General features: G+C 39.2%; 1 protein-coding gene across 5 annotated transcripts in view; it reads right to left on the reverse strand.

Annotated features, from left to right (window-relative positions):
- Positions 1-12,117, reverse strand: part of LOC133651750 (rho GDP-dissociation inhibitor 2-like) — a 65,428-nt gene that overhangs the window by 18,315 nt on the left and 34,996 nt on the right. For 4 of the 5 annotated variants that reach the window (XM_062049848.1, XM_062049850.1, XM_062049849.1 and 1 more), the window contains 2 exons: positions 4,310-4,483; positions 3,965-4,048 (listed from right to left, as the gene is read on the reverse strand). In XM_062049848.1, the coding sequence (XP_061905832.1) occupies positions 3,965-4,048; positions 4,310-4,478 (253 nt within the window). In that variant the 5' untranslated portion in view covers positions 4,479-4,483. Of the gene's footprint in view, positions 1-3,964; positions 4,049-4,309; positions 4,484-5,215; positions 5,326-12,117 lie in introns of those variants that run through there. The other variant, XM_062049847.1, reaches the window with a different exon arrangement.

The raw sequence follows: 12,117 nt of genomic DNA on the forward strand, positions 1-12,117 counted from the left end.
ATATATTCCCCCAAAGTTACGTACGTGACATGCACATAGCGACACGCAAGTACGGGCAAGCGATCAAATGTTTGGAAGCCAAAGCTGTACTCACGGTAGCGCGTCTGCTATCCAACTCAAAAGTCCTCCTGGTTGTGTTGCTGCAGCCAGCCGCTAATACACCGATCCCCCCTACAGCTTTCTTCTTTGCTGTCTCCATTGTTCATTAAACAAATTGCAAAAGATTCACCAACACAGATGTCCAGAATACTGTGGAATTTTGAGATGAAAACAGAGCTTTTTGTATGGTGACACATTGGGTACCAATACTTCCGTTGCCGCCGTGACGTCACGCGCATACGTCATCATACATAGACGTTTTCAACCGGAAGTGTGGCGGGAAATTTAAAATGTCACTTTATAAGTTAACCCGGCCGTATTGGCATGTGTTGCAATGTTAAGATTTCATCATTGATATATAACAGGGGTGGGGAATTAATTTTTACCGGGGGCCGCATGAGCAACCCGAGCACTGCTGGAGGGCCACATCGACAATATTTCAATTAAATTTTGCTCAATATTATTTTTGATATATACCGTAAGATGAATAATAATAATAATAATAATGATAATAATAATAAATAATAATAATAATACTTTCATTTAACCTAACTTAACTTTATACAGAAAGCACTGCTTTGGAAATCATTTGTACCCCTTTCAGAGATCACATTTAGTTCCCCTTAAACATCCTCATGTTGCACAATGAAATGTAAGCATAGGATGAAGTGTGCATTCCTGTAACTTTCTCTAGTAACAGCATTCCATGATTAATATCAATAAATGAACATTAATAATAAATGACAGTAAAATAAGCACACGTATGACTGAGGAGTCATAGTGTAACTTTGTGTGGTGTTTGAGTTGTCCGACTTTTTGTGTGGCCAAAAACGCACCAGTGGTTTAGTGGTATGCATGTTGGTGACAGATGACAAGTTGCTTTTGGCCTGGTTTGTACGGCAGAAAAGGACTAGTTTTTCCAGATAGAAGTGTTTTACTCATGTTTTTGGTGTGGTTATGGCCGAATGTAAACAGTTTTCCTCAATAAAGTGATCGATATAATTCCTGGCCTCGAAGCATCTCGATAGACGTTACAATAATTGAACTGTGTTCAATTGAACGGTGTTGACGAACACCGTTAGGGCCGCTTGTTGTCACTGTCACTCAAGGTTGCATTGCAAAATTCCATAGAATAAATATGTTTATTTTGTTTAGAATTCAGATGGGATTTGATTTGGTGCGCGGCATATATTTGCTGTGCGCAGAGGACGATTGAGCAGTGCACAATTGCGCAGGCGTGCACCTTAGAGGGAACGTTGCTTGGCAGTCCATGTCTTGTTGAAAACACGCCATTCCTCATCAACTTTTCTCTTTTTAGCGTCTCGGGTGTAAACCGTGCATCACTTGTTGCTGCATGTGCACCTTCACTCACAGGTTACACACGGACACACGCCCATAAATAACACTTTTCAAAATAAAAGCAGCACAGTTGTATTGCGCGCACGACATAGATGTTTTTTTAACTTTATTTTGTAATTTGTGATTGCAGCTGTTCACATTCACTCACAATCACGCACACGCATACGTCCACACGGAAGTAATACAAATAACGATTTTCAAAACAAAAGCAGCACCGTTATATTGCACACTCGACATAGATACTTTTTTACATTTATTTTGTAATTTATGATTGGCCTCATGCGGGCCGGACAGGGACGCACAAAGGGCCGGATGTGGCCCGCGGGCCGCAGAATGCCCAGGTCTGATATATAAACTATCAGACTGCGTGGTCGCTAGTAGTGGCTTTCAGTAGGCCTTTAAATTGTCATTTTAATGCCTTTTTTTTACACCATGGCCAGGGGACTACAGATGAAAACTAGCTTTCTGGCTAATTCTGCCTTTTTTAACCGTGTGTAGTCATGTGTTTTATGAAATTGCATTGTCCCCTTTGAAATAAACTAATCTAATCTAATTATTTGTGTATTGTTTCAGTTTTGTAAATTGACCAACACGTCACCGTGGATTTATTGATTCTGCTTAGCTGATTTGAGAGCTGGCTTCTGCAGTGAGGATTCTGCTTTGTTTGATCAGCCGATTTACTGCCCCGCTATTTTAAAAAGCAATTTTTACACCCAATAAAATGTTCAAAAAGCATGATCGAGCACTCCTAAGAATGTACCTTATGGCAGTGATTTTCAACCACTGTGCCGCGGCACTAGTGTGTGCCGTGAGATATTGTCTGGTGTGCCGTGGGAATCTATGCAACTTCACCTAATTGGTCCAAAAAATGTTTTTTGAAAAATCAATAATCATAATAATGTGCCGTTGTCTAGTGCCTGTGCTGTGTAGAACTTGGCAGGGTAATCTTATAATACTCCATGTCAGTAGGTGGCAGCAGGTAGTTCATTGCTTTGTAGAAGTCGGAACAACGCGTCGAGGATGGTTTGTTGTGGTCCCAATATGCAGAGCACAGCGGGAGACAGCATGCAGGTAAAAAGGTATGAAACGCTTAAACCGAAAATTAACAAAAGGCAAGTGTTGCTAGGAAAAAGGCACTGAATCATAGGGATGGCTATGTGAAACAAAAGTAAAACTGAACTTGCTACAAAGTCAACAAAAACAGAATGCTGGAGGACAGCAAAAACTTACAGCGTGTGGAGCAAAGGCAGCGTCCACAAAGCACATCCCGTACATCAGTGGTCCCCAACCGCCGGGCCGATTGGTACCAGGCCGCACAAGAAATTTAAAAAAAATAAAAATACAGTCCGTAAGCACACATGATTGTATTTCTTTATGAAAAAAAAATAAAAAAAATGTCAAGCTTTGACCGGTCCGCGGCTAAAAAAAATGTTGGGGACCACTGCCGTACATCAACAATGTCCCCACAAAGAAGGATAATAATAATAATAATAATGGATTAGATTTATATAGCGCTTTTCTAGACACTCAAAGCGCTTCACAGAGAAGTGAGAACCCATCATTCATTTTTACAACTCATTCATTCATCATTCATTCTCCGGTGTGAGCGGCACCGGGGGCAAGGGTGAAGTGTCCTGCCCAAGGACACAACGGCAGCGATTTTTGGATGGTAAGAGGCGGGGAGCGAACCTGCAACCCTCAGGTTTCTGGCAAGGCCGCTCTACCCACTACGCCATGCCGCCCCCGGATAGCATAAGCACAACTTAAATAGTCTTGATTGCGAAAACAAAGCAGGTGCGGGCAATAGCACTCAAAGGAAGGCGTGAAGCTGCTACAGGAGAACACCAACAAAACAGGAAGGGTCACCAAAATAACAGCGCAAGACAGGAACTAAAGCACTACACACAGGAAACAACAACAAACTCAAAATAAGGCACGACAACCTGGTGGAGTTTCATTTTTTAACCTTTTCTGCTGGTGGTGTGCCTCCGTGTTTTTTTTATGAAAAAAAATGTGCCTTGGCTCAAAAAAGGTTGAAAAACACTGCCTTATGGCACAACCGCGTTTTAATTGTCAGCAGTGTATAATTGAGCTCCACTTTGCAAGTCAGCAAAGACACGTTCAGATGTGCATGACAGGAAATAGAGTCTTACAAAGCCATTATTGCTTTGCCAGTTTCATATATTTTAGTATTCAGTGTTTGAAGGTGAAGCGTAGCAAGCAAATGTCATTTGTAATGTCCAAACTTGTATATGAATACATGATTATTACAAGCCAGCAAACTACCTCCATAGCTGCTGCCTCAGCTCCTGCTCTGGAGAAAACGTCAATAATGCCCAGCAAGCAAACATTTAACTCTCTCGCTCTTTCTCTCTGGACACACCCAATGCAGACATGAATGCAGCACGGACGCTGAAACTGCCTCACACCATTTTTTAAAAATGTTATTCCATCCATGATGAGAGCAAAGTGTAAGGAAGCATTAAAGGGAGGAAGTGAGGCGTACCTGTAAGGTCGACGGTAATTGGTCGAGGGGCCTCGTTACACAACAGGGTCAGCTTGGTCACCTGCACGTTGGGACCGGGGACGTCTGCAGATGCACAGTATCACACTTATGACCTCACAATCAGTTGAACATGAAACTGTATTCAGTCTGTGCTTTTCTTCTGATATCAGTTGAGATGCTGCTGAGGCAAGCAGGTCTACGTCTGTGTGTGTGTGTGTGTGTGTGTGTGTGTGTGTGTGTCATCAGTACTTGATGAATGCATCCATGCACGGACGGACGTTGTCGTATAGAGTGAATTAGAGCAGCAGTAACTGGAATGGCTCCTCATGTAAACACCACACACACCTGCCACCATCGGCTTGGTCCCCAGCAGGGTCTGCTTATATTTCACCAGGCTCTCGTCATCTTTGTCCAGATCCTCAATCTCCTGCAAAGTCTTCTGGGCCGGAGGATTGTAGTTGAGGTTCCGCTCGTCCTCTTCCCCCTCCAAAGGCAGCTCCTTCTTGTCCAGCATGAAACCTTTTTTTTTTTTACAAAGAAGAAGGAAGACGACAGAGTTCAGTGCACACTGTGGAATGGACTAAGTCAGGGGGTGCAAAAATATGGCAATATCGCGAAATGATCAAGTATGACACATAGAATGGATCTGCTATCCCCGTTTAAATAAGAACATTTCATTTCAATAGGCCTTTAATATGTCCGTGTGGAAACTTGTTCGGTACACCTCCGAACCGAACCGAACCCTCCGTACCGAAACGGTTCGATACAAATACATGTACCGTTACACCCTTATCCCAACCCCATTGATAAAGCAAAAAATTCCACTAATCAACCCTGATAAGAAGTGAAAACCCTTTCAGGTGACTACCTCTTGAAGCTCATGGAGAGAATGCCAAGAGTGTGCAAAGCAGTAATCGGAGCAAAGGGTGGCTATTTTGAAGGAACTAGAACAGGGGTCGGCAACCCAAAATGTTGAAAGAGCCATATTGGACCAAAAATACAAAAACAAATCTGTCTGGAGCCGCAAAAAATTAAAAGCCATATTACATGTGTCATGAGATATAAATGTAATTAAGATGACTTAAAGGAAACTAAATGAGCTCAAATATAGCTACAAATGAGGCATAATGATGCAATATGTACACATCGCTAGCCTAAATAGCATGTTAGCATCGATTAGCTTGCAGTCATGCAGTGACCAAATATGTCTGATTAGCACTCCACACAGTCAATAACATCAACAAAACTCACCTTTGTGCATTCATGCACAACGTTAAAAGTGTGGTGGACAAAATGAGACAGAAAAAGAAGTGGCATAAAACACGTCGTAGAAAGTCGGAGAAAGTTATACCAGTTATATCAATCAATACATGTAAACAAACTATACGGTGAGTTCAAGGACCGCCAAAATAAGTAGGACAAAACGGCGCTCGCCAAATACTGGAATCAGTGAAGCATGTTTAATATAAACAGTGTGATTTATAACAATTAGGGAGGTTTGTGTCATGTTTGTCCTCCTACAGAAACCATACTAAAACAAAAAAATAGATTTTTTTCCCCCTCATCTTTTTCCATTCTTCATACATTTTTGAAAAATCTCCAGAGAGTCCCTAGGGCGGCGCTAAAGAGCCGCATGCGGCTCTAGAGCCGCGGGTTGCCGACCCCCGAACTAGAATATAAAACATGTTTTCAGTTATTTCACCTTTTTTTGTTAAGTACATAACTCCACATGTTCATTCATAGTTTTGATGTGACAATTTACAATGTAAATAGTCATGAAAATAAAGAAAACACATTGAATGAGAAGAAGGTGTGTCCAACCTGTACATGCAGAATATATGATGATTATTACAACAGCAATGCAAAAGTAATGAAGCACTCGCAATGTGATCTATCAAGGCTAAAACTGTTCTGCAGTCGCTGTTTTGCGTCTATTATTACCACGTTTGAAATGAAGCAGCTACGCACACATGGCAGTTATAAAGGGGTCCAAAGTGCGGCCATTTGCGGCGCGCAGGTAATTTTTTAACGGCCCCGCGGCACATTCTAAAAATACGATTTAAAAAAAAACAACAACATAAAAAGTGGTAAAAAAGAGCAAACAGGTGAAATGTAACAAGAACATGTTGCAATTTTACTCTAATAACACAAAGCTGCCATGCAGGCTGTTTCTTTCTTTAAAAAATAACAATGAATCAAAATCAATGTCATTATGGATTATTGACCTATTCAAAGCTCCAATTACGTCACATTAAATATTGCACTTTGGAATATTTTTTGGGGGAAAATATTTTGTGTCTGCCATAGAAAAAACTAAGCTGTTTTGTTTAAAGAAGGGCCTAAAACGAACAAGCAAAAAACATAAACAACAACAAGTTATAATTGACGGATAGACCTGAAGTTGATCTTGAGACTATTGTGTTAAAAGTAAAAAAAAAAAAAAGTATGATTTATTTTTTGATACTTTACTGAGCAGGACACTTTTGAATCCCCAATAATTTTAGTGGGACTTTTTTTTTTTTTTAAGTGTCTATTTAAGTTGCTCAAAAATAATAATGAATTAATGTTGTTATGAGTTATGCTATGAACTCCAATTATTATATAATCTCAAATATTCCACTTTAAAATGTTATTGGGGGAAAATAGTGCATATTTTGTGTTTTTTCCATAAAAAAACTGGGTTTTCTTTGACAAAAAGAGCAAACAACTTAAATCTTGAAAAAACACTTTATATTGACAGATAGACCTAATGTTGATCTGGAGATTTAGACCTTGAATAATAATAATAATACTAAATAATGACACATTTTTAATATTTTTTTTACCTAAACCCTTTGGGGTCCCCAGGATCAAGCCTGAGTGGAGGCCTAAATGTATATTTTTTATACATATATTGTATTGTTTTTTAAAATAAAAAATATCAAAATGGCCCCGGCTTGCTTTGATATTTCAGTGTGGCCCTCAGTGGAAAAAGTTTGGACACCCCTAGACTAAGTGTTATGATCCGTTGCCTGGATCATGTTCTGTTTGGTTTTTGGACTCCCTCAGTTCCTGTTTTGTGCACCCCTGGGTTTGTTTTCGGTTACCATGGTTGCTGATTGGATGCAGCTGCCTCTGATTAGTGTCTGGGATGCTCACCTGCGGCCAGCCACTAATCAGAGTGCTATTTATTCACATTGCTCGCCACACACTGTCAGGTTCAAACACTGATGACATTTATTAAACAAGACAAGAGGCAAAGAATCAAACAGAGGCAGAATTCAATGTGGACTCAATATTGAGGAGAAAACATGTCGACCTGTAACCTCTTACAGTGTCACCCACGCTCTGCCAAAAGATTGCACTCCTTCTTTATTTAACTTTCTCCCCCCACCTGACCACAGCTGCTTCCAGAGGGAAGGGGGTCGTAAACAGCGTTGCCTTTGGTTACCGAACAGTTCAAAAGAAGAGGTCGCAAAATAGTTCAAAAAGAGTTCCATAAAATAGTTCAAAAAGGGTTCTTAGAATACTTCAAAAAGAGTTTGTCTGGAAATTGGGCAGATCCTGCCATCTGTCCGCTTTGAAATCACAGTGGAGTTTTACGAGCCTTCCTCCTGGTAGGCCCCAAAGACAGCTCCCGTCCCCCCTGCCAGGAACTCAATGTAATACAAAGCTTTTGTGATCATTTAGAAACAATTATTCTAACACACACTGTCTGGCTTACTAATTTGCTACACGACGGTTTTGATTCCTGTATGCTAGCTCCCGCGCTAGCCCCCTTAAGCTTTGCTTCCCGTGCTATGGGCACACCTTTGTTTTTCCCTGTATGATTTATCCCCAATAAATCATTTCCTACCTGCACGCTGTGTCCGGAGTCCGTCTGCATGTTGGTAGAACGACCCCCCGCATCAAAATGCGACCCCATCGTCACACTAAGTCCTGATCTACTGTGTATGAAAATCCATCTACCACGTTTGTCCTGATGTACAGTACAGGCCGGAAGTTTGGACACACCTTCTCATTCCCAACACAACTGATGGTCCCAGCCTAAGCGTGTAACGGTACACAAAAATTTTGGTTCGGTACGTACCTCGGTTTAGAGGTCACGGTTCGGTTCATTTTCGGTACAGTAAGAAAACAAGAAAATATACATTTTCTGGTTATTTATTTACCAAAATATGTAAACAATGGCTTTATCCTTTTAACATAACAATAACATACACACACACACAAGGTCCATTGCCAGGGTTCATGTGGTCAACATATATCAAATAAAAACTAAATAAGATAAGGCTCAGAATTAATAATAATAATAATGGATTAGATTTTATATCGCGCTTTTCTATTATTAGATACTCAAAGCGCTCACAGAGAAGTGGCTATTTCGAAGAAACTAAAATATAAAACATGTTTTCAGTTATTTCACCTTTTTGTGTTAAGTACATAATGTGTTCATTCATAGTTTTGATGTGACAATCTACAATGTAAATAGTCATGGAAATAAAGAAAACACATTGAATGAGAAGGTGTGTCCAAACTGTACATGCAGAATATATGATGATTATTACAACAGCAATGTAAATGTAATCAAGCACTCGCAATGTGATCTATCAAGGCTAAAACTGTTCTGCAGTCGCTGTTTTGCGTCTATAATTACCACGTTTGAAATGAAGCAGCAACGCACACATGGCTGTTATAAAGGAGGCAATGATGGGGAGAGAATATTTGGACCCTAATAGGTAAATTGTGTATTCAGCAAAACATTTTATAGCTGTTGGATGACTGATGGGCGGATAAAAAAAAATATTTTTTTTTTATTGTGGTGTCTGCTGGAGTTTTTTTTAATGGTGTTGGGTTTTTCATATGAGAGATGCAATATTAACATATCTCATATATGAAAAAATGTCTTGCGATATGTATTTTCTACCACTGCAACACCACAGGTCATCCCAGAGGACTAAAAGTAGGTTCTGTTGTCTAAAGGCGCTTCAGTATTGCCCAGAAAAGGAGGTACAAATGATATTAGTGTGCTGTCTGTCAACAATGTGACGCAACGCCACAGGTTGGAACATATGATGCCATAAATATGGAGGGAAATGATTGTCTCCATGGTGACACGCAAACACCTCATTTAATTAGGGCGGTCTGCACCACTTTTGCACTTGTTATCAATTGAGTCTTACACGATGTTATAGTTTGCACACAGTATTCAGCACGTGCTGTTTGTAGATCAGGCCCTGGGTTTGTTAGCATATTCCGCCTTTTGCAAGCAAAGACGAATACTAGATCTGGAACACAATATCATTACAGCGATGAATTACAAGCGGTTGAAAAATGGATGGATGGAATTTCAAACAAAATGTCCTATTAGGGGTCTAGAAATATACAATGCAAACCAACAGGTGGCGCCAAACTACTTCTCTCCAGGTGCTTCAGGGATGTCACTCATAAACAGGCAGGGAGCTGAAGGGAGGCGGCCACCACAAAGAGGGGGAATGAAGATGCTATGTTAAGATAATGGTGATCAATGAAGAGGAATCATCAAGTAGGAGAAAACAACTATTATCCTTTTTTTTACTGCAGTCTTTGATGTTGTCTAAAAAATATTTATTCAAGCACATGTCTAGGGGGAAAAAGGGATCACCTACAGTGGTGGTCAAAAGTGTACATACACTTGTAAAGAACATCATGTCATGGCTGTCTTGACTTTACAATCATTTCTACAACTCTTATTTGTTTGTGATGTAGTGATTGGAGCACATACTTGTTGCTCACAAAAAAACATTCATGAAGTTTGCTTCTTTTATGAATTTATTATGGCTCTACTGAAAATGTGCTGGGTCAAAAGTATACATACATGTCAGTGTTTCCCATAAACTGCCAAGATACCCGTGGCGGTGGGGGCGTGGCTATGGGCGTGGTCACCATGACATCATCGAGTAATTTGCATAATTTACTACAATGATAGGATTTTCTCTAAAAAGGCTCAAAAAATGTATACTTACTAATTAATAATAACAGTTTTGTTTTAAACGTCCATCCATCCATCCATTTTACAATATAATTACAACACTTTCTGTACATATTTATATACAGTTTTGAACAATAAGTTATTCACTGAAATATATTTATTAATTGTGGTTCTTACAAAAAATATATCTTATAAAATATAAAAGCTAAAATGTCTCATAAAGCTCTGCCCCTTTAATTAGTGCATACTAAATAATTTAACTTTAGCCTACTACTACAAGCATATTATTTACCAGCAACATAAAGTGAAACAGAGTCAGAGGTGTCCTGCCACAGTCAGTAACAAATAAACATAAAACAGTAGTGGTGGTAGATAGACACAGAGCTTCATCAAACATCTGATCCACTGAACAAAGAGCTCCAAAAATCTTGAACTTTAGACTGCCATCAGTTTTACTCCCTACACTTAACCATGTGTTTCCTACTGCCTGCACACTTTGCACCCTTTGTTGTATACACATGTTGTGTTTCTAATATAAATACATTTAATAAAGTCAAATACAAATAAGGCAACAAGAGAAGTATCCTACACTTCTCTTTTGTAAAGTAAATGTGAACAGCCGATATGGGCATCTACATCAACTATATGATTTGCCTGAGAAGCTGGACAGGACAGAATTTTTTTTTTTTTAAATAAAAATTTTTTTTTAAATTTTTAATTATTTTTTTATTTTTATTTGTGGCGGACGTAATTCTTTCATGGCGGGCCGCCACAAATAAATGAATGTGTGGGAAACACTGCATATTGTGGCCAAACAGCTAATTTATTTGTTTCATCTGACATCACATGGACAAAGATAAGACCTTCTGGAGGATCTGTGGTCAGATGAAACAAAATTTGAGCTGTTTGGCCACAATACCCAGCAATATGTTTGGAGGAGAAAAGGTGAGGCCTTTAATCCCATGAACAGCATGCCTACTGTCAAGCATGGTGGTGGTAGTATTATGCCCTGGGCCTGTTTTGCTGCCAATGGAACTGCTGCTTTACAGAGAGTAAATGGGACGATGAAAAAGGAGGATTACCTCCAAATTCTTCAGGACAAGCAAATAATAATCAGCCCTGAGGTTGGGTCTTGGGCGCAGTTGGGTGTTCCAACAGGACAATGTCACGTCAAAAGTGGTAAAGGAATGGCTAAATCAGGCTATAATGAAGGTTTTAGAATCCAAAAAAATCCTGGTTTTCCCAAAATTCCAGGAATTCCGAAATACCATTTCTTAATTAAAAATATTACTACTTCAACATTTCTCGACCGATTTGAAAAAAATGCCAACACCAACCATTCAGAACATTCAATTATTTTTGCATTTTCCAAAAAATTCCCTCTTTTACCAAATTTCCATGAAATTCCCATTGAAAAGAATAGGGACATTTTTCAAAGTTCCACAACTCCCACTCAAACCGTTCCAACTTCAAATTATTCAAACAGTTCAGGACTTGTGTGCTCCCTTTCAAAAATTGAAAGAAAATTCCAGGATTTCCGAGAATTCTACGTTTTTAGGGACATTTTTCCCATTCCAAAAGGAATTGGCCATTTTTCAAACTTCCACCATTTCCACATTTGTCAACCGATTCAAACCATTCAACATATTCCACTCATATTGGACATTCAAACTATTATTTTTTCATATAAAAAAACAAAACAAAAAAAACCTCCAGGAATTCCCAGAATTCCCGTTTTTTCAAACCCCTTTTTCAGTCGACTACTCCTCCCACATTTTTCAACCCACTTCAACCGTTCCACCGTCAAAACATTCCTCTTAATCAGGACAAAAAAACGAAGTTGTTTTTTTAACTGAAAAAATTCCTGGTTTTCCCGAAATTCCAGGAATTCCATAATATCAATCAATCAATCAATGTTTATTTATACCATTCCTCAATTAAAAATGTTACTACTTCAACATTTCCCGACCGATTTGGAAAAAATGCCAACACCAACCGTTCAGAACCTTCAAATTTTTTGACATTTTCCAAAAAAATTCCCTCTTTTGCTAAATTTCCATGAAATTCCCATTGAAAAGAATAGGGACATTTTTCAAAGTTCCACAACTCCCACTCACACCGTTCCAACTTCAAAATATTCAAAATATTGTGTGCTCCCTTTCAAAAATTGAAAGAAAATTCCAGGATTTCCTAGAATTCGTCG

The sequence above is a fragment of the Entelurus aequoreus genome, linkage group LG06 (genome assembly GCF_033978785.1).
Source record: "Entelurus aequoreus isolate RoL-2023_Sb linkage group LG06, RoL_Eaeq_v1.1, whole genome shotgun sequence".
NCBI lineage: Eukaryota > Metazoa > Chordata > Actinopteri > Syngnathiformes > Syngnathidae > Entelurus > Entelurus aequoreus.